General features: G+C 50.1%; 2 protein-coding genes across 2 annotated transcripts in view; both read left to right on the top strand.

Moving 5' to 3' along the window:
- The window catches only part of LOC132397072 (uncharacterized), a 280,816-nt gene extending 259,786 nt beyond the window's left edge, over nt 1-21,030 (top strand). The window contains exons 13-14 of the mRNA XM_059975332.1: nt 6,951-7,081; nt 20,949-21,030. Of these exons, the coding sequence (XP_059831315.1) occupies nt 6,951-7,081; nt 20,949-20,965 (148 nt within the window). The 3' untranslated portion in view covers nt 20,966-21,030. The remainder of the gene's footprint in view (nt 1-6,950; nt 7,082-20,948) is intronic.
- An 805-nt stretch (nt 21,031-21,835) lies between these two features.
- On the top strand, nt 21,836-24,456 carry LOC132397070 (transcription factor Sox-19b-like). Its single transcript, XM_059975327.1, has one exon. It carries the CDS (start codon nt 22,765-22,767, stop codon nt 23,503-23,505), a length of 741 nt encoding a protein of 246 aa, XP_059831310.1. The 5' UTR covers nt 21,836-22,764; the 3' UTR covers nt 23,506-24,456.
- The last annotated feature ends 917 nt before the right edge of the window (nt 24,457-25,373 follow it).

Here is a 25,373-nt window from a genome sequence, read left to right as displayed (position 1 = left end):
TTTGTTGCGGTGGGGGGAGAGTGTCACAAAGGGTAACTGTTATTTGTTGGAGTGGGGGGAGAGTGTCGCAGAGGGTAACTGTTATTTGTTGGGATGTGGGAGAGTGTCGCAAAGGGTAACTGTTATTTGTTGGGGTGGGGGAGAGTGTCACAAAGGGTAACAGTTATTTGTTGGGGTGGGGGGAGAGTGTCACAAAGGGTAACTGGTATTTGTTGGGGTGGGGGAGAGTGTCGCAGAGCGTAACACTTATTTGTTGGGGTGGGGGAGAGTGTCGCAGAGGGTAACACTGTTATTTGTTGCGGTGGGGGGAGAGTGTCACAAAGGGTAACACTTATTTGTTGTGTGGGGGGAGAGTGTCACAAAGGGTAACTGTTACTTGTTGGGGTGGGGGGGGGAGTGTCGCAAAGGGTAACTGTTATTTGTTGGGATGGGGGAGAGTGTCGCAGAGGGTAACTGTTATTTGTTGGGATGGGGGTGAGTATCGCAGGGGGTAACTGTTATTTGTTGGGATGGGGTGAGAGTGTCACAAAGGGTAACTGTTATTTGTTGGGGTGGGGGAGAGTGTCGCAGAGCGTAACACTTATTTGTTGGGGTGGGGGAGAGTGTCGCAGAGGGTAACACTGTTATTTGTTGCGGTGGGGGGAGAGTGTCACAAAGGGTAACACTTATTTGTTGGGATGGGGGAGAGTGTCACAAAGGGTAACTGTTATTTTTTGGGATGGGGGGAGAGTGTCGCAAAGGGTAACTGTTATTTGTTGGGATGGGGAGAGTCGCAGAGGGTAACTGTTATTTGTTGGGGGGAGAGAGTGTCACAAAGGGTAACTGTTATTTGTTGGGGTGGGGAGAGAGTGTCACAAAGGGTAACTGTTATTTGTTGGGATGGGGGGAGAGTGTCGCACAGGGTAACACTTGTTTGTTGGGATGGGGGAAAGTGTCACAAAGGGTAACACTTGTTTGTTGGGATGGGGAAGAGTGTCGCAAAGGGTAACTGTTATTTGTTGGGGTGGGGAGAGAGTGTCACAAAGGGTAACTGTTATTTGTTGGGATGGGGGGAGAGTGTCGCACAGGGTAACTGTTATTTGTTGGGGTGGGGAGAGAGTGTCACAAAGGGTAACTGTTATTTGTGGGGATGTGGGAGAGTGTCTCAAAGGGTAACTGTTATTTGTTGGGATGGGGGGAGAGTGTCGCAGAGTGTAACTGTTATTTGTTGGGGTTGGGGAGAGTGTCACAAAGGGTAACATTTATTTGTTGGGGTGGGGTAGAGTGTCACAAAGGGTAACTGTTATTTGTTGGGATGGGGGGAGAGTGTTGCACAGGGTAACTGTTATTTGTTGTAGTGGGGGAGAGTGTCGCAGAGGGTAACTGTTATTTGTTGGGGTGGGGGAGAGTGTCACAAAGGGTAACAGTTATTTGTTGGGGTGGGGGGAGAGTGTCACAAAGGGTAACTGGTATTTGTTGGGGTGGGGGAGAGTGTCGCAGAGCGTAACACTTATTTGTTGGGGTGGGGGAGAGTGTCGCAGAGGGTAACACTGTTATTTGTTGCGGTGGGGGGAGAGTGTCACAAAGGGTAACTGTTATTTGTTGGAGTGGGGGGAGAGTGTCGCAGAGGGTAACTGTTATTTGTTGGGATGTGGGAGAGTGTCACAAAGGGTAACTGGTATTTGTTGGGGTGGGGGAGAGTGTCGCAGAGCGTAACACTTATTTGTTGGGGTGGGGGAGAGTGTCGCAGAGGGTAACACTGTTATTTGTTGCGGTGGGGGGAGAGTGTCACAAAGGGTAACTGTTATTTGTTGGAGTGGGGGAAGAGTGTCACAAAGGGTAACAGTTATTTGTTGGGGTGGGGGGAGAGTGTCACAAAGGGTAACTGTTATTTGTTGGGATGGGGGAGAGTGTCGCAGAGGGTAGCACTTATTTGTTGGGGTGGGGGAGAGTGTCGCAGAGGGTAGCACTTATTTGTTGGGATGGGGGGAGAGTGTCACAAAGGGTAACACTTATTTGTTGGGATGGGGGTGAGTATCGCAGGGGGTAACTGTTATTTGTTGGGATGGGGTGAGAGTGTCACAAAGGGTAACACTTATTTGTTGGGGTGGGGGAGAGTGTCACAAAGGGTAACTGTTATTTGTTGGGGTGGGGGGAGAGTGTCACAAAGGGTAACTGTTATTTGTTGGGGTGGGGAGAGAGTGTCACAAAGGGTAACTGTTATTTGTTGGGGTGGGGGGAGAGTGTCGCAAAGGGTAACTGTTATTTGTTGGGGTGGGGGAGAGTGTCACAAAGTGTAACACTTATTTGTTGGGATGGGGGAGAGTGTCACAAAGGGTAACTGTTATTTGTTGGGATGGGGGGAGAGTGTTGCACAGGGTAACTGTTATTTGTTGTAGTGGGGGAGAGTGTCACAAAGGGTAACTGTTATTTGTTGGGATGGGGGAGAGTGTCACAAAGGGTAACTGTTATTTGTTGGGGTGGGGGGAGAGTGTCGCAAAGGGTAACTGTTATTTGTTGGGGTGGGGGGAGAGTGTCGCAAAGGGTAACTGTTATTTGTTGGGGTGGGGGGAGAGTGTCGCAAAGGGTAACTGTTATTTGTTGGGGTGGGGAGAGTGTCGCACAGGGTAACACTTGTTTGTTGGGATGGGGGAGAGTGTCACAAAGGGTAACTGTTATTTGTTGGGATGGGGGAGAGTGTCACAAAGGGTAACTGTTATTTGTTGGGGTGGGGGGAGAGTGTCGCAAAGGGTAACTGTTATTTGTTGGGGTGGGGAGAGTGTCGCACAGGGTAACACTTGTTTGTTGGTGTGGGGGAGAGTGTCACAAAGGGTAACTGTTATTTGTTGGGATGGGGGAGAGTGTCACAAAGGGTAACTGTTATTTGTTGGGGTGGGGGAGAGTGTCACAAAGGGTAACTGTTATTTGTTGGGGTGGGGGAGAGTGTCACAAAGGGTAACTGTTATTTGTTGGGATGGGGGAGAGTGTCACAAAGGGTAACTGTTATTTGCTGGGGTGGGGGAGAGTGTCACAAAGGGTAACTGTTATTTGTTGGGATGGGGGAGAGTGTCACAAAGGGTAACTGTTATTTGCTGGGGTGGGGGGTGAGTGTCGCAGAGGGTAGCACTTATTTGTTGGGGTGGGGGAGAGTGTCGCAGAGGGTAGCACTTATTTGTTGGGGTGGGGGAGAGTGTCACAAAGGGTAACACTTATTTGTTGGGATGGGGGTGAGTATCGCAGGGGGTAACTGTTATTTGTTGGGATGGGGTGAGAGTGTCACAAAGGGTAACACTTATTTGTTGGGGTGGGCGAGAGTGTCACAAAGGGTAACTGTTATTTGTTGGGGTGGGGGGAGAGTGTCACAAAGGGTAACTGTTATTTGTTGGGGTGGGGAGAGAGTGTCACAAAGGGTAACTGTTATTTGTTGGGATGGGGTGAGAGTGTCACAAAGGGTAACACTTATTTGTTGGGGTGGGGGAGAGTGTCACAAAGGGTAACTGTTATTTGTTGGGGTGGGGGGAGAGTGTCACAAAGGGTAACTGTTATTTGTTGGGGTGGGGAGAGAGTGTCACAAAGGGTAACTGTTATTTGTTGGGGTGGGGGGAGAGTGTCGCAAAGTGTAACTGTTATTTGTTGGGATGGGGGGAGAGTGTTGCACAGGGTAACTGTTATTTGTTGTAGTGGGGGAGAGTGTCACAAAGGGTAACTGTTATTTGTTGGGATGGGGGAGAGTGTCGTAGAGGGTAACTGTTATTTGTTGGGGTGGGGGGAGAGTGTCGCAAAGGGTAACTGTTATTTGTTGGGGTGGGGAGAGTGTCGCACAGGGTAACACTTGTTTGTTGGGATGGGGGAGAGTGTCACAAAGGGTAACTGTTATTTGTTGGGGTGGGGAGAGAGTGTCACAAAGGGTAACTGTTATTTGTTGGGGTGGGGGAGAGTGTCGCAAAGGGTAACACTTATTTGTTGGGGTGGGGGAGAGTGTTGCAAAGGGTAACTGTTATTTGTTGGGGTGGGGAGAGTGTCGCACAGGGTAACACTTGTTTGTTGGGATGGGGGAGAGTGTCACAAAGGGTAACTGTTATTTGTTGGGATGGGGGAGAGTGTCACAAAGGGTAACTGTTATTTGTTGGGATGGGGGAGAGTGTCACAAAGGGTAACTGTTATTTGTTGGGGTGGGGGAGAGTGTCACAAAGGGTAACTGTTATTTGTTGGGATGGGGGAGAGTGTCACAAAGGGTAACACTTATTTATTGGGATGGGGGTGAGTATCGCAGGGGGTAACTGTTATTTGTTGGGATGGGGTGAGAGTGTCACAAAGGGTAACACTTATTTGTTGGGGTGGGGGAGAGTGTCACAAAGGGTAACTGTTATTTGTTGGGGTGGGGGAGAGTGTCGCAGAGCGTAACACTTATTTGTTGGGGTGGGGGAGAGTGTCGCAGAGGGTAACACTGTTATTTGTTGGGGTGGGGGAGAGTGTCGCAGAGGGTAACACTGTTATTTGTTGGGGTGGGGGAGAGTGTCGCAGAGGGTAACACTGTTATTTGTTGGGGTGGGGGAGAGTGTCACAAAGGGTAACACTTATTTGTTGGGATGGGGAGAGTGTCGCAGAGGGTAACTGTTATTTGTTGGGATGGGGGGAGAGTGTCACAAAGGGTAACTGTTATTTGTTGGGATGGGGGGAGAGTGTCGCAGAGGGTAACACTTATTTGTTGGGGTGGGGGAGAGTGTCACAAAGGGTAACTGTTATTTGTTGGGGTGGGGGAGAGTGTCGCAGAGCGTAACACTTATTTGTTGGGGTGGGGGAGAGTGTCGCAGAGGGTAACACTTATTTGTTGGGGTGGGGGAGAGTGTCGCAGAGGGTAACACTGTTATTTGTTGGGATGGGGGGAGAGTGTCACAAAGGGTAACTGTTATTTGTTGGGATGGGGGGAGAGTGTCACAAAGGGTAACTGTTATTTGTTGGGATGGGGGGAGAGTGTCGCAGAGGGTAACTGTTATTTGTTGGGATGGGGGGAGAGTGTTGCAGAGGGTAACTGTTATTTGTTGGGATGGGGGGAGAGTGTTGCAGAGGGTAACTGTTATTTGTTGGGGTGGGGAGAGAGTGTCACAAAGGGTAACTGTTATTTGTTGGGATGGGGGGCGAGTGTCGCAGAGGGTAACTGTTATTTGTTGGGATGGGGGGAGAGTGTCACAAAGGGTAACTGTTATTTGTTGGGATGGGGGGATAGTGTTGCAGAGGGTAACTGTTATTTGTTGGGATGTGGGGAGAGTGTCGCAGAGGGTAACTGTTATTTGTTGGGATGGGAGAGAGTGTCGCAAAGGATAACACTTATTTGTTGGGGTGGGGGGAGAGTGTCGCAGAGGGTAGCACTTATTTGTTGGGGGGGGAGAGTGTCGCAGAGGGTAACACTGTTATTTGTTGGGGTGGGGGGAGAGTGTCGCAGAGGGTAACACTGTTATTTGTTGGGGGGGGAGAGTGTCGCAGAGGGTAACACTGTTATTTGTTGGGGTGGGGGGAGAGTGTCGCAGAGGGTAACACTTATTTGTTGGGATGGGGGAGAGTGTTGCAAAGGGTAACTGTTATTTGTTGGGATGGGGGAGAGTGTCACAAAGGGTAAGACTTATTTGTTGGGATGCGGGGAGAGTGTCACAAAGGGTAACTGTTATTTGTTAGGATGGGGAGAGTGTCGCAGAGGGTAACACTGTTATTTGTTGGGGGGGGAGAGTGTCGCAGAGGGTAACACTGTTATTTGTTGGGGTGGGGGGAGAGTGTCACAAAGGGTAACTGTTATTTGTTAGGATGGGGAGAGTGTCGCAGAGGGTAACACTGTTATTTGTTGGGGGGGGAGAGTGTCGCAGAGGGTAACACTGTTATTTGTTGGGGTGGGGGGAGAGTGTCGCAGAGGGTAACACTTATTTGTTGGGGATGGGGGAGAGTGTCACAAAGGGTAAACTTATTTGTTGGGATGCGGGGAGAGTGTCACAAAGGTTAACTGTTATTTGTTAGGATGGGGAGAGTGTCGCAGAGGGTAACACTGTTATTTGTTGGGGGGGGAGAGTGTCGCAGAGGGTAACACTGTTATTTGTTGGGGTGGGGGGAGAGTGTTGCAAAGGGTAACTGTTATTTGTTGGGATGGGGGAGAGTGTCACAAAGGGTAAGACTTATTTGTTGGGATGCGGGGAGAGTGTCACAAAGGGTAACTGTTATTTGTTGGGGTGGGGGAGAGTGTCACAAAGGGTAACTGTTATTTGTTGGGATGGGGGAGAGTGTCACAAAGGGTAACTGTTATTTGTTGGGGTGGGGGAGAGTGTCACACAGGGTAACTGTTATTTGTTGGGATGGGGGGAGAGTGTCGCAAAGGATAACTGTTATTTGTTGGGGTGGGGGAGAGTGTCGCAGAGGGTAACAGTTATTTGTTGGGATGGGGGAGAGTGTCGCAGAGGGTAACTGTTATTTGTTGGGGTGTGGAGAGAGTGTCACAAAGGGTAACTGTTATTTGTTGGGATGGGGGGAGAGTGTCGCACAGGGTAACACTTGTTTGTTGGGATGGGGGAGAGTGTCACAAAGGGTAACTGTTATTTGTTGGGATGGGGGGAGAGTGTCGCAAAGGGTAACTGTTATTTGTTGGGGTGGGGAGAGAATGTCACAAAGGGTAACTGTTATTTGTTGGGATGGGGGGAGAGTGTCCCAAAGGGTAACTGTTATTTGTTGTGGTGGGGGGAGAGTGTCGCAGAGGGTAACTGTTATTTGTTGGGATGGGGGAGAGTGTCACAATGGGTAACTGTTATTTGTTGGGATGGGGGAGAGTGTCACAAGGGTAACTGTTATTTGTTGGGATGGGGGGAGAGTGTCACAAAGGGTAACTGTTATTTGTTGGGGTGGGGAGAGAGTGTCGCAAAGGGTAACACTTATTTGTTGGGGTGGGGGGGAGAGTGTCACAAAGGGTAACACTGTTATTTGTTGCACTGCAGGAGAGCCAAAGAACAGGCTGACGAGGGCAGTGTGCACAAAGACCGCAAGCCCTACCATAAAAAACAAAGCTCTTACCGTAATCTGAGGGACAGTGACCAGGGGGATAACTATGCCTACCAGTCCAGCCCAGGTAATGTGCCGGCTCCCCCTCCCCCCTCCCCTCGGTCCAAAGCAGAGGCAGGTAGGGGTGAGCGTTGTAGACAGGATGAAAGGTCAGTCCAGGATCAGTGAGGGAAGGTGGTGTGTGATTACGTGAGCACCTATCAGTGTGCATGTGGCTATACATGATTGTGTGCGTGCATACTGCTCTGCAAAACTCTGGGGAGACTGTGTTCTCTTCTGGTTGCCTCATTATGGAAGGATATGGAAGCTTTAGAGCTGAAAAAGAGATTTGCCTGGATTAGAGAGCATATCTTATGAGGAAAGGCTGAGCGAGCTGGGGCTTTTCTCTCTGGAGAGGGAGGAGGACAAGAGGTGACATGATAAGGGTGAAAAATGAAAAGAGGCATCAATTGAGCGGACAGCCAGAGACTTTTTTCTCGGGGCAGAAACGACAAATATGAGGGGACCTAGTTGGAGGAATATCAGATTTTTACACAGACTACTGGGTGCATGGAATGCACTGCCAAGAGATGCTGGTAGAGGCAGATACAGTAGGGACATTTAAGATACTCTGAGAGAGGCACACGGATGGTAGAAAAATGGTTATGGAGAGAGGAAAGGATAGACTGATAGGTTAAAAGGTTATCACAAGATTGTGGCCAACTAGCCTATATTATGCTGTAGTGCTCCATGTTTCATGTTGTATAGGTGTGTCCCTGTGAGCACATTAGTTTATACATTTGTAAATTGGTTTATTATTGTCACATAGTAAGGTACAATGAAAAGTTTGTCTTCCATTTACTGTTCATGCACAGTGCATTGAGGTAGAACAAGGTGAAACAATGACAACGCAGAATAAAGTGTAACAGCTACAGAAAAAAAGTACAGTGCAGGTATACAATAAGATGCAAGATCATAATGGGGTGAACTGTGAAGCCTTATCATATGAGGGAACCATTATAACAACAAGGTAGAAGATGCCCTCAAGGTCAGTTGTACAATAACACACAAGGGTATACTTTCTGCCCTGGCACCCCACCCCTCCTCAATGGGAATACCTTTCACCCCTCTTTTACCACATGCATACATCCGTGACATGGCACCCTTCCCTCAGCCCCAGATGCTAGGGGCAGTTATTCAATCTCCCTTCCTCCATGATCACCAGCTTTAACCTTGTTATAACCTCCTTCTCACCCTCTGAACACGTCTCTGCCTCACCCCCCCCCCCTCAATCCTGGCCAGTTGAAAGAGTTGGCAGAATGTCCTGAGTTCAAAAAGGCCTAATCAGGTTGTCCTTAAACCCAGTCAGCTTTTGGATGGTCAGATGATCCTGGGGGGGAATCAGGGGATTCCAGCCTCCGGAGCGCCTCCCCTTCAAACTCCTCCCCAGTTCTCTCTTCCATTAACATTTCGCTGTGTCACCCATCCATGACTCAAGGTTGTCAATGTTCCAACTTGGTGCCAAGTTTCATCTGATATTGAAAACACTCAGTGGGTCATCTGTTCAGAGAGGAACGGGTTAAAGTTCTTCCAGGTGGTTTAAGTTGTAGACATGGTGGCAGGAGCAATGGATAGGGTAAAGGGACTATCTGAGGTCAGGTGAGACCGAGAGAGAGTACCCCCCCCCCCAAACAGGCAGTTCCCAAGGTGGCAAACAAGAGAATCTGCAGATGCTGGAAATCCAAGCAACACACTCAGCAGGTCAGGCAGCATCTATGGAAAAGAGTACAGTCAAGGCCCTTCAGCAAGACAGGAGAAAAAAAGATGAGGAATCAGTTAGAGGTGGGGGGGGGGGATGATGGGAGGAAACAGGGAGGGGGAGGGTGAAGTACAGAGCTGGGAATTTGATTGGTGAAAGAGACAGAAGGCCATGGAAGAATGTAGAAAGGTGGGAGGGGAGCCACAATATATGAGGCGATGGGCGGGCAAGAATATTTCTCATTGCCTACCCATTGCTTCCCTCTGGTGCTTCTCACCCCTGCCACCCCACCCCCCCCCCACCAAATTTCTTTTTTCTTCCATGGCCTCTTTCACCAATCAACTTTCCAGCTCTTCATCCTTCCCCCTCCAAGTTTCACCTATCGCCTTGTGTTACCTCTCCCCCACCCCCACCTTTCAGATTTACTCCTCACTTTTTCTCTCCAGTCCTGCTGGAAGTTTCTGCCCGAAACGTCGACTGTACTTTTTTCCATACTCCTGCTGAGTTCCTCCAGCATTTGTAGTTCCGAAGATCGGATCAGACCCGGTCTCTGGAGTTCCTGGGTTAAGGGGGTCGGTACAAAATCACAGGATTCTCTTCACCGCCCACACAGAGAGTGGCTGGTGCATCTTTGAATTAAAGGCTCAGTCCAGGAACCCAGTTGGAAAGTCGGAGCCGGCGGGGTGCTAGTATCGGGAAGAAAGCCGAGCATTACTGGCATTTCAAGGCACGGAGCTGGGAAGTGTGGGCGAGTTCGGGACGGCAGCCTGGTTCCACTCAGCTCCACTATCCCCACCCCAATGGCCGAGAGAGCGCCCAGCTCACGGGATCTGAGAGACCATCGCTGACCCCTTTGTCTCCTGTCGTTCGCAGATTAAAGATAAAGTTGCACATGTGTGCCATCAGGAACCTGCGGAGCGTCCATGCTAACATTTCTGAAAGAATATTTAACAACAGATAAATAAAGATAGTTCAGACTAGTGATGCGTGACTGGGCTTTAGTATTCCTGTAGTGTGAGAGGGAGGGATGGTACTGTGGGGCGGTCACGGTGGGAGAGGGATGGGTGGTACTAAAGGAGTGTCGCTCTGAGGGAGGGACGGTACTGCGGACAGCTCATGCTGCTGAGATCTCACAATGAATGTAAACGTGCTGGAGACTGAGCAGATGGAGAAAGTAAATGGGTTTGAACGAAGAGCCGTTTCAACGTACAGGTCTGAGTTAGATGGGCTGAATGGCCATTTTCAGATTGGGGGATGCCAGCAGAGGGCAGCAGCAGGCTGTCGTCCCGTTCAGAGTCAGAACGATCACTGACCGTTTTAGATTATAAATGTCTGAAACACGAGAAAATCTGTAGATGCTGGACGATCAATGTTTGGTTTTGCTGCAGCAGTACAGTGCAAAGTTATAAAATTACTATAAGTTACAAAATCAATAAATGCAAGAAAAGGAATAACGAGATAGTTTTCATGAAAACACAAAATGCTGGCAGAACTCAGAAGGCCAGCCAGCATCTATGGGAGGAGGTAGTGACGACGTTTCGGGCCGAAACCCTTCATCAGGAGTGAAGTAACATGGGATGGTCGAGGGGGTATAAGAAGTGGGGGGGGGGATGAAGTAGAGAGCTGGGAAGTGATAGGCTGAAGGGAAATGGGCTGGGGGAAGGTGGAGAATTATGGGAAATAAAAGAGAAAGAAGGGTAGCGCTGGGGGGAAATTATAGTGAGGGGGGGAAAGAGAGAGAAAGAGAACCAGACTAAAATAATAGATAGGGATGGGGGTAAGGGGGGGGGCAGGGGTATCAACGGAGGTCTGTGAGTTAAATGTTCATGCCAGCAGGTAGGAGGCTACCTAGGCAGGAGATAAGGTATTGCTCCATCGACCTGCGTGTGGCCTCATCTTGACGGTAGAGGAGGCCATGGACAGACATGTCGGAGTGGGAGTGGTCTGTGGAATTGAAGTGTGTGGCCACAGGGAGATCCCGCCACTGCAGGAGGACTGAGCGCCGGTGTTCGGCGAAACGGTCTCCCAGTCTGCGGTGAAGTGGTGCCTCACCTGAAAGGACTGTCTGCGGCCTGGGATGGTGGTGAGGGAAGAAGTTTGGGGGCAGGTGTAGCACTTCTTCCATTTGCAGGGATGAGTACCCGGAGGGAGGTCCGTGGGGAGGGGAGGGGCGGGATGAATGGACAAGGGAGTCGCGTAGGGAGCGATCCCTGCGGAAAGCCGAGAGTGGGGGGGGAGGGGGGAGGGGAAGATGTGTCTGGTGGTGGGATCCCATAGGAGGTTTTTATGAGTTTATGGACTATTCCGAAATTTGATTGCGGAGGGGAAGAAGCTGTTCCTAAATCACTGTGTGCCCCAGGCTCCTGTACCGTCTTCCTGTGAAGAGCTCATGTGGTGTATAGTGAAGGCCCTCTGCCATCTTGAGGCACTGCCTTTTTTAAAGATGCTCTCGATTTTGGGGAAGGTTGTAGCCATGATGGAGCTCATGGAGTCGACAACCCTCTGCAGATTTTTCCATTCCTGTGCATTAGCACCTCCAAACCAGACAACGATACAGTCAAATTGATAGTATATGTGTATGCAGTTGCAAGTCTTTCGTGACATACCAAAACCCCTCAAACTCCCAATGAAATGTAGCCACTCTGTGCCTTTGTAGTTATTCAGTATGCTGGGTCCAGGAGAGATCTTTCAAAATATTGGCACCGAGAGATGAAGCTGCTGTCCCTTTTGGCTGCTGGTCGCCCAACTTCCCCTCCTGACTTTGAATGCAAGGCTGTTGTACTCTCAACCAGCTCACTCCAGTTGGTCTTCTCATCACTATCTAAGATTCTGCCAACAGCAACGGTGTCATCGGGGACAAAGACCCGCAATGGTACAGTTTGAGGGATATTCGAAAAAGAGAACACAAAGTACACTGCAGATGCTGTGGTCAAATCAACACGTATAAACAGCTGGATGAACTCAGCAGGTCAGGCAGCGTCCGTGGAAAGGAGCAGTCAACGTTTCGGGCGAGACCCTACATCAGGACTGAAGAAGGAGGGGGCAGGGGCCCTATAAAGAAGGTGGGGGGAGGGTGGAAAACCAGTCGGAGGAAAGATCAAGGGGTGGGGGGGAAGCAGGGAGGGGATAGGCAGGAGAGGTGAAGAAGGAATGGGTAGTAGAAGAACGCAGAGTCATGAAAGAGGTGATAGGCAGCTAGAAGAGGCGCCAGAGTGAAAGTGGGATGAGGGAAGGGAGAGGGAGTGGATTACTGGAAGTTGGAGAATTCGATGTTCATACTAAGGGGCTCAGGGCCCCAATCTGTCCTTCCAGGTGAGGCAACACTTCACTTGTGAGTCTGTTGGGGTCATCTATTGCATCCGGTGCTCCCGGTGCGGCCTGACGCAGATTGGGGGAGCCGCTTCGTCGAGCACCTACACTCCGTCCGCCACAACAGACAGGATCTCCCAGTTGCCACTCAATTCAACTCTGCTTCACATTCCCATTCGGATATGTCCACACATGGCCTCCTCTACTGCCATGATGAGGCCAAACTTCAATTGGAGGAGCAACACCTCATCTACCATCTGGGTAGTCTCCAGCCCCTTGGTATGAACATCGAATTCTCTAACTTCTGGTAATTCCCTCCCTCTCCCTTCCCCCATCCCACTTTCACTCTGTCTCCTCTTCTAGCTGCCTATCACCTCCCTCATGATTCTGTCTTCTTCTACTACCCATAGTGCTTTGCCCTTACATTCCTTCTTTACCTCTCCTGCCTATCCCCTCCCTGCTTCCTCTCCCCCACCCCTTGATCTTTCCTCTGATTGGTTTTCCACCTTCCCCCCACCTTCTTTATAGTCTCGGCCCGAAACGTTGACTGCTCCTTTCAACGGATGCTGCCCGACCTGCTGAATTCCTCCAGCTTGTTTGTACGAAAAAGAGACCCAACCCAAATCCCACCAACCACAAGAAAGAACATCCACCCCAGACACGAGGAAATCTGCAGATGCTGGAATTTCAAGCAACACACACAAAATGCTGGTGGAACACAGCAGGTCAGGCAGCATCTACAGGGAGAAGCGCTGTCGACGTTTCGGGCCGAGACCCTTCGTCAGGGCTTCGTCCACCCCCAGACATCCCCTTTCACACCATCCAATCCAGACTTATCTGGGTGAAAACCGGTTCGGACGAACAGCCTCATACGTGCGCGCGCGTCCTCCCCCCGTCCCCTCCGCTGACACCTGGCCCTTTCCTCCCCTCCTCTCGCTAGCACAACCTCTACAACCCCTCCCAGTGCTTGCCGGCATCTCCCCTACCTTTCCTTCCCCCGCCTCTCCCTAGCGGGCTGCTTGTGCAGAAACGGAGCGGACAGATCTCCCCTTGTCCCCGCCCTACCCACCAGCTCAGGACACATCCAGGCCGCAGTCCTAATTCCGAGCTTGGACCCGTACGTACTCCGCGTGTCACTCCCCGGAGGGTGCGAGGAGTTGGAACACCTTTTCTCCTGCGTTCCACATCCAATGTAATCCATCTTGAGGCTAAGGAAGCCGTACTCTGTGAGAGGGGTAGTATTGAGGGGTATCGTATGAACTTCCTTTCTATTTTGTGGGCGAGGGAGCAGCAGTGTGACTAGGTTAGCGCGTTTCGTCCCCTGAATGCTCGGCACAGCTCCAGTAGGAAGGCCATTCAGCCCTGTGGCGACCGATCTCTTTACCCTGAGTCAGTGTAACTCTCGGTGTCGGCATATTCCCCGGTTTTCTCCCACATTCCACAGGCATACATACGGTAGAGTGAGTGAGTTTTGGGCATCCTGTGTTGGCGCTGGAAGCACGCGAACACTCCATATCCTAGGCCTGTGTTGGTTGTCCAAACATCGCTTTTCGCTGTTCGAGACACACGTGATATATAAAGTCAATCTTAATCGCTATCTTCCCCCCCCCCCTGCCTACCAAACCCTGCTGCTGTTGGACAGAAGATCTGGGTTCAGTCCTCTGTTACTTTGGCCGAGGTCTGAGCCCCGCACATCCCCAAAGGGTCTATCTTATCTCCCGTTTATTGTTGACCAGCTCTGGGTGAGCGGTGTTACTGTCGGAGCCTCCCGGAGAGAGTGGGGGTGCTTTTACGGTAAGGGGGTAGGTTCAAGGGATGTGTGCTTTTCTTTTACACAGAGTGGTGGGTGTCTGGAAAGTTCTGTCACGGCTGGTGTGCTGGCGAGGCTGACAGATTGGAACATCAATGTTCAGGGTTGGACAACACCCACAGCCTGCTGGAGGTTTAGCACCGAGACTCTCCATCGGCACAGAAAGGACTAGTACAGTTGGGCAGTCGGCCAACATCGTGGGCCGAAGGGCCTGTTCTGTGCGGTTCTGCCGGTCTGTTCGCTGTGCTGGAGTCGAGGGTGACGGGGGAGGGGAGGATTAATTTGGACCCCAGCAGCGAAATTCCTCCAACAGACTGTGTTCCTACTGATGTGAATAACGAGCTGTTAACGCAGTGTTTGTAAAAGATCCCGAGGAGAAGACCGGACATGCCTCTTTAGCCTGGTCGGAATCAGCCTGCGGGAGGGGAGGGGAGGAGACGGGCGATGCAGAGGGAGTGTGGCACTATTGATGCATTGTCAGCCTATCCTGAAGAGGGGCTCTCTCCTCCCTCAGAACTCTTCGGATGACCCTCCACTCAGCCCCCTGTGTACAGCAAGATCCCACCCCCTGCGAGATGACCCAGCCTGCCGACGGCAACGTAACCTCGGGATAAAACCTCGGCCCTGTTACTGAGGATGTCTCGGATCGGTCAATGACTCCCTTTGAAACGTCGAGGGCGCTTTGGTCTTCTGATTAATGTCCCGTCGCGGGCAGGTGCACCATGTTGTAAGCGGTGGGCGGATGAATGACAACGTCCGTCCGGGACTCCATTCAACCCTTGCCCTGTATCCTAGGCAACGGCTAAAGCCTCACCCAATCCCATGTCCAGTTCATTGAATGACCGCCGCTTCCCACCAGCAACGCACAGCTTGGGCAAATTGGAGTTTGTCTTCAAAAGGTGCAAGAATTTGAAAGAGCTCCCGGAATTAGCAAACAAATGACAGGGTTGGAGTAAGAGACAGCAGATTCTGCAAATCCAGAGCAGCACACACAAAATGTGGAAGGAGCTCAGCGGGCCAGGCAGCATCTATGGAAATGAATGAGCAGTTGACGTTTCGAGCCGAGACGCTCCATCAGGAACGAGAGGGAAGGGGGAAGACGCTGGAATAAAAAACCGGGAGAGGGGAAGGAGGCGAGCTGGAATGTGATACGGGTGGGGGGAGGGCTGGAGTAAAAGGATTCTGATAGGAGTGGAGAGTGGAAGAAGAAAAGGGGGAGGGGGGCCAGGGGGAGGTGAAAGGCCAGAGTGGGGAATAGAAGAAGAGGGGAGGGGTGGAATTCTTTATTGGAAGGGGCATCTATATCGGGCAGGTGGGACGAGAGAAATTTCCCAGTGGCCAACCATTTTAATTCCGCTCTCCATTCCCATTCCAACATGTCTGTCCACGGCTTCCTCTTCTGTCACAATGAGGCCATTCTCAGGGTGGAGGAGCAACACATACAAAGCCTGGCCAGCTTCCAAACTGATGGCATCAAGGTCTCTTCCTCCATAACCTACCTGGCTTTCTCCTAACCTGCCTATACCTTCCCCTAGGTCCCTCCTCCATCCCACTGTCATATCCCTTCTTCTCCAGTCCTTTACCTTTCCCACCCACCATATCTTCTAGCTAGACCTCCTTCCCCTCCCCCCCCCCTTTATATTCCGCTTCCGTGCTCGATCTACAACTCTGTAGGGTCGGACAGTGTGAAAAGAGAAACTAATTGATGTTTCTTTCCCCTGACCAATAGTCTGCAACTTGTCAAAGTTGAGTTTACTGAAAAGGCGCATTGAGCTGCATCTTTGCAGCCTCGTCACGGGCACGTGCTACCATATAGACTTGACATAGTCAATGGAGTCTTTGCAACATTTCCTATTTTATCTTGCAATTTGCTTTCCTCCTTCTCGCGACCGTCGCTTCTGTCCATCTGGCCATTCTCCCCTTCCCTTCTTGTCACTCATGTGAAAATTACCCTGCAGAATGGGACCCGACCTCGTGGGGAGGGTTTCCCCCCCCCCCCCCCCCGGATTCACTATGAACTCCACCTCCTCCTCAGGTCATTAACAAGACAGCGGGAAACAAAGCGCCGCAGATGCCGTAGATCTGAAATTAAATAAGATTCAAGGTGCTGGCGGAACAACCTGTTCCTTATCCGCAGAGCCGGGAGACGCCTCTTTTCCAAGAGTGAATCTCCCTCCCTCCCTCCCTCAGGACAGACAGAAAGCGAAGAGCGGGAGTGGTAAACAGAACATGAAACGGGCGCTTCGGCCCGCCGCGTCTGTGCTGGACAGGAATGACATCACACTAATGCCTTCTGCCTGCACGTGATCCATATCCCTGCGTTTCCTGCGTATTCCTGTGTCTAGTTGACAGCCTCTTAAATACCACTATCGTACACCAACAACACCCCAACAACATACCACTTCACTTATAAACACACACATCCACACAAACACACATACAGTACACGCACACACTCACACAAACACACATACAGAACACACACACACTTACACACACACATCCACACAAACACACATACAGTACACACTCACAAACACACACATCCACACATACAGGACACACACACACACATCCACACAAACACACCTACAGCACACACACTCACACAAACACACACATCCACAGAACGCTGGAGGAACTCAGCAGGCCAGGATCTATGGAGGAGAAAAATGAACAGACGACGTTTTGAGCCGAGACTCTTCATTATGTTCTCCTCTCCTGTCAGATTCTTTCTCTCTCTCTCTCTCTCTCTCTCTCTCTCTCTCTCTCTCTCACACACACACACACACACCCACTCTCATTCTCTCATACACACACTGTCACTCTCTCTCTCACACGCACTGTCACTCTGTCACACGCACTGTCACTCACTCTCACACACACGCTGTCATTCTCTCACACGCAGTCACTCACTCTCACACACACGCTGTCACTCTCTCACACACACACTCTCTCACACGCACTGTCACTCACTCTCACACACACTCACTGTCACTCTCTCACACGCACTGTCACACTCACGCTGTCACTCTCACACACACACACACTGTCACTCTCTCTCAAACACACACTGTCACTCTCTCCCTCACACACTCTCTCACACACACTGTCACTCACAATACACTGTCACTCTCTCTCACACACACACTGTCACTCTCTCACACACACACTGTCACTCTCTCAAACACACACTGTCACTCTCACACGCACTGTCACTCACTCTCACACACACGCTGTCACTCTCACAATACTGTCACTCTCTCACACACACACTGTCACTCACAACACACTGTTACTCTCTCTCACACACACTGTCATTCTCTCTCACACACACACTGTCACTCTCACATACACTGTCACTCTCTCCCTCACACACACTGTCACTCTCTCACACACTGTCACTCACAATACACTGTCACTCTCTCTCACACACACTGTCACAACACACTGTCACTCTCTCTCACACACACACTGTCACTCTCTCACACACACACTGTCACTCTCTCAAACACACACTGTCACTCTCACACGCACTGTCAATCACTCTCACACACACGCTGTCACTCTCTCACACACACTGTCACTCACAATACACTGTTACTCACTCTCACACACACTGTCACTCTCTCACACACACACACTCACTCTCTCCCTCATACACTCTCTCACAACACACTGTCACTCTCTCTCAAACACACACTGTCACTCTCACATGCACACTGTCACTCCCTCCCTCACACACTCTCTCACAACACTGTCACTCTCTCACACACACACAGTCACTCTCTCTCAAACACACACTGTCACTCTCACAACACACTGTCACTCTCTCTCACAACACACTGTCACTCTCTCTCACACACACTGTCACTCTCGCACACACACTGTCACTCTCTCAAACACACACTCTCACAACACACTGTCACTCTCTCACACACACACACACTGTCACTCTCACAACACATTGTCACTTCATCTCACACACACTGTCACTCTCCCTCACACACTCTCTCACAACACACTGTCACTCTCTCACACGCACTGTCACTCTCACAACACACTGTCACTCTCTCACAACACACTGTCACTCTCACATACACACTGTCACTCTCTCCCTCACACATTCTCTCACAACACACTGTCACTCTCACATGCACTCACTCTCTCTCACACACACTGTCACTCTCTGACAACACACTGTCACTCTCACACACTCTCACAACACACTGTCACTATCTCTCACAACACACTGTCACTCTCTCTCACACACACACTGTCACTCTCACAACACATTGTCACTCTTTCTCACACACACTGTCACTCTCTCACAACACACTGTCACTCTCTCTCACAACACACTGTCACTCTCACACGCACTCTCTCTCACATACACACTGTCTCTCTCACAACACACTGTCACTCTCAAACGCACTCACTCTCTCTCTCACACACATTGTCACTCTCTCACAACACACTGTCACTCTCACACGCACTCACTCTCTCTCTCACACTGTCACTCTCTCTCACAACACACTGTCACTCTCTCTCACAACACACTGTCACTCTCACACGCACTCACTCTCTCTCACACACGCTGTCACTCTGACAACACACTGTCACTCTCTCCCTCACACACTCTCTCACACACACTGTCACTCACAACACACTGTCACTCTCTCCCTCACACACTCTCTCACAACACACTGTCACTCTCACACGCACTGTCACTCTCTCACACACACACTGTCACTCTCTCTCAAACACACACTGTCACTCTCACATGCACTGTCACTCACTCTCACACACACACACTGTCACTCTCACACACTCTCACAACACACTGTCACCATCTCTCACAACACACTGTCACTCTCTCTTACACACTCACTGTCACTCTCTCACACGCACACTGTCACTCTCTCTCTCACACACACACTGTCACTCTCACAACACATTGTCACTCTTTCTCACACACACTGTCACTCTCCCTCACACACTCTCTCACAACACACTCACTCTCTCTCACAACACACTGTCACTCTCACACGCACTCACTCTCTCTCACACACACTGTCACTCTCTCTCACAACACACTGTCACTCTCTCTCACAACACACTGTCACTCTCACACGCACTCACTCTCTCTCACACACACTGTCACTCTCTCTCACAACACTGTCACTCTCACACGCACTCACTCTCTCACACACACACTGTCACTCTCTCCCTCACACTCTCACACACGCTGTCACTCTCTCAAACACACATTGTCACTCTCTCCCTCACACACTTCTCACACACACTGTCACTCACAACACACTGTCACTCTCTCCCTCACACACTCTCTCACACACACTGTCACTCTCTCCCTCACACACTCTCTCACAACACACTGTCACTCTCACACGCACTGTCACTCTCTCACACACACACTGTCACTCTCTCTCAAACACACACTGTCACTCTCACACGCACTGTCACTCACTCTCACACACACGCTGTCACTCTCACAACACTGTCAGTCTCTCACACACACACTGTCACAACACACTGTCACTCTCTCTCACACACACTGTCACTCTCTCACACACACACTGTCACTCTCTCTCAAACATACACTGTCACTCTCACACGCACTGTCACTCACAACACTGTCACTCACACACACACTGTCACTCTCTCTCAAACACACACTCACTCTCACATACACTGTCACTCTCACAACACACTATCACTCTCTCACAACACACTGTCACTCTCTCACAACACACTGTCACTCTCTCTCAAACACACAGTCACTCTCAAAACACTGTCACTCTCTCTCACAACACACTGTCACTCTCTCACACACACACTGTCACTCTCACACACACACTGTCACTCTCTCACACAACACACTGTCACTCTCTCACACACACACTGTCATTCTCTCTCAAACACACAGTCACTCTCTCCCTCACACACTCTCTCACAACACACTGTCACTCTCTCACACGCACGCTGTCACTCTCTCTCACATACACTGTCACTCTCTCTCTCACACACACGCTGTCACTCTCACAACACTGTCACTCTCTCACACGCACACTGTCACTCACAACACACTGTCACTCTCTCCCTCACACACTCTCTCACAACACACTCACTCTCTCCCTCACACACTCTCTCACAACACACTGTCACTCTCTCTCACACACACTGTCATTCTCTCTCAAACACACACTGTCACTCTCACACACACACTGTCACTCTCTCCCTCACACACTCTCTCACAACACACTGTCATTCTCTCACACACTCACTGTCACTCTCTCACACATACACTGTCACTCTCTCACACACACACTGTCACTCTCTCTCACAACACACTGTCATTCTCACATACACACTGTCACTCTCTCACACACTCACTCTCACATACACTGTCACTCTCTCCCTCACACACTCTCTTACAACACACTGTCACTCTCTCTCTCACACACACACTGTCACTCTCACACACACACTGTCACTCTCTCCCTCACACACTCTCTCACAACACACTGTCACTCACACACTCACTGTCACTCTCTCTCACATACACACACTGTCACTCTCTCACTCTCCCTCTCCTTCCCTCTCTCTCTCTCTCTCCCCCCCCCAAACACACACACCCCACACCAGGAGGACTGTCAGATAATGCCTGTGTATCCTCGGGGAAAAAGAAACACGGTGTCCATGGACATAATGAAGGATTGTATCCTGGATGAAAATGGGAATATTCTAATTTAGAGTTTGTTTAGTTATTTGTGTGGTTTCTGGTGACTTGTAATAAATCTGCTTTTGTTTAAAACTGATTGGCGAGAGAGAAGGGTTGGTGGGTTGGATCAACTCACAGACACTAACGACCAGTAATAGAATCAGATTTATTACCCCTGACACGGATACAGGCCCTTCGGCCCCTACAGTCCATGCTGACCACCCAGCAACCGCCAATTTCTCGCATTCGGCCACATCCCTCCAATCCCCTCCCTTCCATTTACCTATCTATCCTAAACTTCCATATCACAACACTTTTCTTTGTTATTGTCGTAGGATCCGGAGTATGGTGAGACACTTCTCTTACATATGAACGCGCACGTCAGTTCATTAAAATCCAGTTAAACTCAAAGCACCGGTTTAACGATCGTTAAGTATTGGACATCGCCATCTACCTGGTCGTGGCTCTCGCACCTTATTGTCTGCCTGCACTCACTGAAATACTATTTGCATTCTGCTATTGTTTAACGTTGTATTGACTCAATGAACCGTTTCAATGAATGGACCTGTGCAAGACGACTTTTTCACCCTTCCTGTGGTTGTTTGCCGCGTTATTGAGTGTTGGTACTTGCTGCTTGTGAGTAGCTGAAGCGAGGGGGCTAATGTTTTCCTGTCACTCATTCTTTGGGGTCTTTCTTCTGCTTGTGGAAAGTTGTGGAGAGTAAGAATTTCAGGTTGTATGCTGTCAACGTTCTCAGACATTAAGTGTAACCGTTGAACATGGAGGATCAGCATAGACTGGATGGGCCAAAGGGCCTGTACTCGTGCTATATTGCTCTGGGTCTCGGCGTCAGGGATAATAAACTCTGATCCGGAGACAACTGAACAACTCACACAGAATCCCGGAGGAGCTCAGCGGGCCAGGCAGCATCTATGGAAATGAATAAACAGTCGATGTTTCGGGCTGAGACCCTTCGACAGGACTGGAGAAAAAAGGTGAGAAGTCAGAGTTCTGATGAAGGGTCTCAGCCCAAAACTCTTTTCCATGGATGCTGCCTGGCCTGCTGGCCTCCAGCATTTTGTGTGTGTTGCTTTGGATTTCCAGCATCTGCAGATTTTTTGCTGTCTGAGATAACTGAATCTCGTTCGTCTCTGCAGGCTGACCCTACCCTCCGCGTTACTAACAACAATTGAGTGTTTATGATCGTTCCGTAGAGCCGGGGAATCGCTCAGGGGAAGGGCTGGTATCTCGCTGATGACTAACCGCAGCTTGCAGGCTCCAACTTCCCAAAGTCGTGAGGTTTTGTTAGAACTAATTCTGCGGAGAGACCACACCTTGGAAACCCTGCTCAGACCACGAGTGCTGAAAAGCGATGCACTCACTGTCTACGGAGATTTACTACCGAAAATGCCGGGTATAACCCAGACTGGCGGAGTTGTGCTTAGTAAAGCCTCCCAGTGCGGGTGACTCTCCTGTTCCATTCTGAAAGGAACTGTAGTGGTTGAGTGATGTTACAGGGAGATTGTAGGGGCCGGAGGGGGTTACACATACTGGCGTAGGGGTTGGAGAGGGTCACAGAGGGAGGGGTCGGAAGAGCGTTAAATGATCGGGGCTATGGAGGAATTGGACTATTTAACCGGGGTGAAGTGAGAGGCAGGTGACAGTGTGTGTGGGGGAGGTCGCGGCTGCTGGAGACATGAGTGGGTTCAGTTCTTAATGAAGTGTGAGATCCGCACGCTAAAAGGGGATAACATGGGCCGAATGGAGTTACAGAGACAGGGAAGGCTGAAGGTGAGCGAGACAGCGAGTGGTGCAGAGGCCCGAGGCAGGCTGCGGACACGGGTGGGGTGTATGGGCTGGAGACGGGAAAGGGTGTAGGGTTACAGTAACAGGGCAGTGTTTTACTGTGGGAACGGGATATCGGGTAGGATGTAGAAGTTGCAGAATATGGAGGGGTGGTGGAGGTGAAGTATTTGCATAGAGTTTACATTGAGGATCTCCGAAACTTCCCGGCGTGCAGCCCCACCCTAGCGGGGAGGGGAAAGGGTGACATCATGATATGGATGGGCGGGGCCGGAGCTTGGGAGTGCGTTGATTGGCTGGTGATTAACCTGTATAAACTGCAGTGCCTGGAGTCACCTGGACTGCAAGATGTTCGGTGTCCTGGAGCAGGCGAGCCCCGCGGCAAGTTCCAAAGTAGATGTGGACAAGGTGAAGCGGCCCATGAATGCCTTCATGGTCTGGTCCAGGGGTCAGAGGAGGAAAATGGCACAGCAACACCCAAAAATGCACAACTCGGAGATTAGCAAGCGGCTGGGAGCAGAGTGGAAACTGCTGAGCGATTCAGAGAAGCGGCCATTCATCGACGAGGCCAAGAGGCTGCGAGCCGTGCACATGAAGGACTATCCGGATTATAAATATCGGCCCCGACGCAAGGGCAAGGCATTGTCTCGAAATGAAACCAAGGTCCCCCTGGGTGGTGGAACACTACAAGCGCAAGGACCCAGCGGCAACCCGCACCTCGATTCCTATGGCTGGGGTTCCGCCGGGGGTTTCGCGACGTTTCCACCCGAGACCCTGACCTATCAACAGCCGCCAGCCGCACTTCAACCCCGCTACGAGCTGCAGTACCCGCCCGCTTCTCAGGCCTATCTCGGCGGGTCGTTGCCTTACGGTCTTCCGCCTCCCTACGGCCACCAGTCACCCGTCTCCGGGCCCAAGAGCGAGGCCGGAGCTGGCACGCAGGTGCCGGGGGAGCTGCGCGACGCCGTCAACCTGTTCCTCCCCAGCAGCGAAGGACAGGAGGTACGCGGTCACCGCAGTTACCACCCGTTGCCTCAGCTCTACCAGAACTTTCCGCTGAACGGCACAATGCCCCTCTCGCATATCTGACCGGGGACGGCCAGCAATCGGCTCTAAAATACTTTCGCAAGGAGTTATTCTTATTCACTGTATCTATCAGTCTTAGTGAGGACGTTTTTAAAAATTGTAATGTATGGACTGAGTTTTGTCGTCAGGTTACACAAGGGGAGATGATTGTGCGTGTTAATACACGAATTGTTTTGTTCATCTTGCCCACAGTCAAGCCCAGGCTCAGTTACCCGGGCAACCTCGAGGGGAGAGACTCGTATGAAACTTCCATCCTAGTCGCTGTATGGCGACAGGTTTATCAACGCACACACCCAACTTCCAACGAATTTCTCGTGGTTTTGTAAGTTGCAAGTGGGTATCTAACGTTGAAAATTATTACAATGACCTCCGCAGTTATCGTAACCAAGTTTTTAATATAAATTTGTATGGTTTGCTTTCTGTGTCACAGCTGCCAAACTGCAGACATTGCTTCACGTGCTGCTTTTAAGCGATATATAGATCTATTTTTAAGTTCGCGCGGTGCTTTTTTTAGGCTGTACAGTATTTATCGATGTTTGTGCAAGGTGTTCTTACCGCGTATACCCGGTCGATGGTGTGTAGGAATCGGCCGGAGTTTGCTGAGTGGTCTGCGGCGAGTGAGCGCCGCTTGGCTGCGTGTAAACTCGCCGTGCGCTGGAGCTCGGACCTGTTGAACAAATAGTTCTAGTTTGTGTTTTTAAAACGAGTTCCCGGATCGTTTAGTGGACAGGATGCGGGCTGTAAAGAAGTTTGAAATTTATTGCCGGGGAAAATGGTCAGCGTGTTTACTTTTAAGTGAATTATTTTTAGTGAATGTTAATCCCATTTGAGGACGCCCACCCCTCGAAGTTCTCTTGTGTTAACAAAGGTTTTGCTAATCCTCTACAAATCAGTCGGATTCCAAAGAGATTGCTCGTCAATTTTGTATAAAAAAAATAAAATCTTATCCCTTTTGATGTTTGAATTTGTGGTTTTATTACTCGTTCCCCGTAAGATCCAGTGCTTGTCATGTCCTGCACTCCTCAGTTTGAAACCTATCCCGAAGGGTCACAAATGTTCCCTTCAACGTGTCGGGGTGTCCATCGAATTCCAGAGTTTTCCGTGGAAGAGCGGTGCGGGCTAAGAGCAGATATTGGGTAAATTTGCCTTTTAGGTGGTGTGCTAAATACTTGTATCCAGGAAAACCTTGTTTTGTGACGATAACCCAGAACAATACACTTACGCATTTCATAGTTGGTTTTCGTTCGACCCCAGGGTGGATGGGATAGGCTCGGGCCCATGCATGGTCAGAGAGGGACAGCTCTCTGTTGGGAGATCTCGCAGTCCCCATATTAATATTCCCTGCTGGTGATCGGCATTGTGAAGCGAGTCACGCTGTGTTTTAACATCACAATCGCTGTCCGCTCTCCTGAAAAGACTGCACTTCAAAGAGACGGTAATCTTGCATGCTTGTGTGTGTGGGAAGGTGAGGGATTATTTTAGACTTTCAGTTCCTAAATATTTCTCGCAAGTGAGAATGATTTAAAGTAATTTAAGGCTTCGGTCTATGGCAATTCTTATAACCGCTTCCTGCTCTTCCGAATCGGATTCAATATCAGCAACATACAGTACTGTTAAAACCGCCATTAAACGTCAAGTCTTGAGCACCCTAAATTTTTTAAATTTTAATTTAAATGTCTTAATTCCTGCGTCAGTCAATGGAAATAGAATTGCTCTTTTCTAAACATTTTTCCAAAAATGTTAGAAATTTTATATTTCGTTAAAGTAACATTAGGTAATAGACCACTTTTCAAATAAAGATTTGATTACTTTGTAGGTTTATAGCGCATGTACGATTGAACAAAGATGATAAACGGGTGCCTGATGAGTGG

The sequence above is a fragment of the Hypanus sabinus genome, chromosome 7, assembly GCF_030144855.1.
Source record: "Hypanus sabinus isolate sHypSab1 chromosome 7, sHypSab1.hap1, whole genome shotgun sequence".
NCBI classification, from domain to species: Eukaryota; Metazoa; Chordata; class Chondrichthyes; order Myliobatiformes; family Dasyatidae; genus Hypanus; species Hypanus sabinus.
This window is presented reverse-complemented; position numbering and strand designations above follow the sequence as displayed.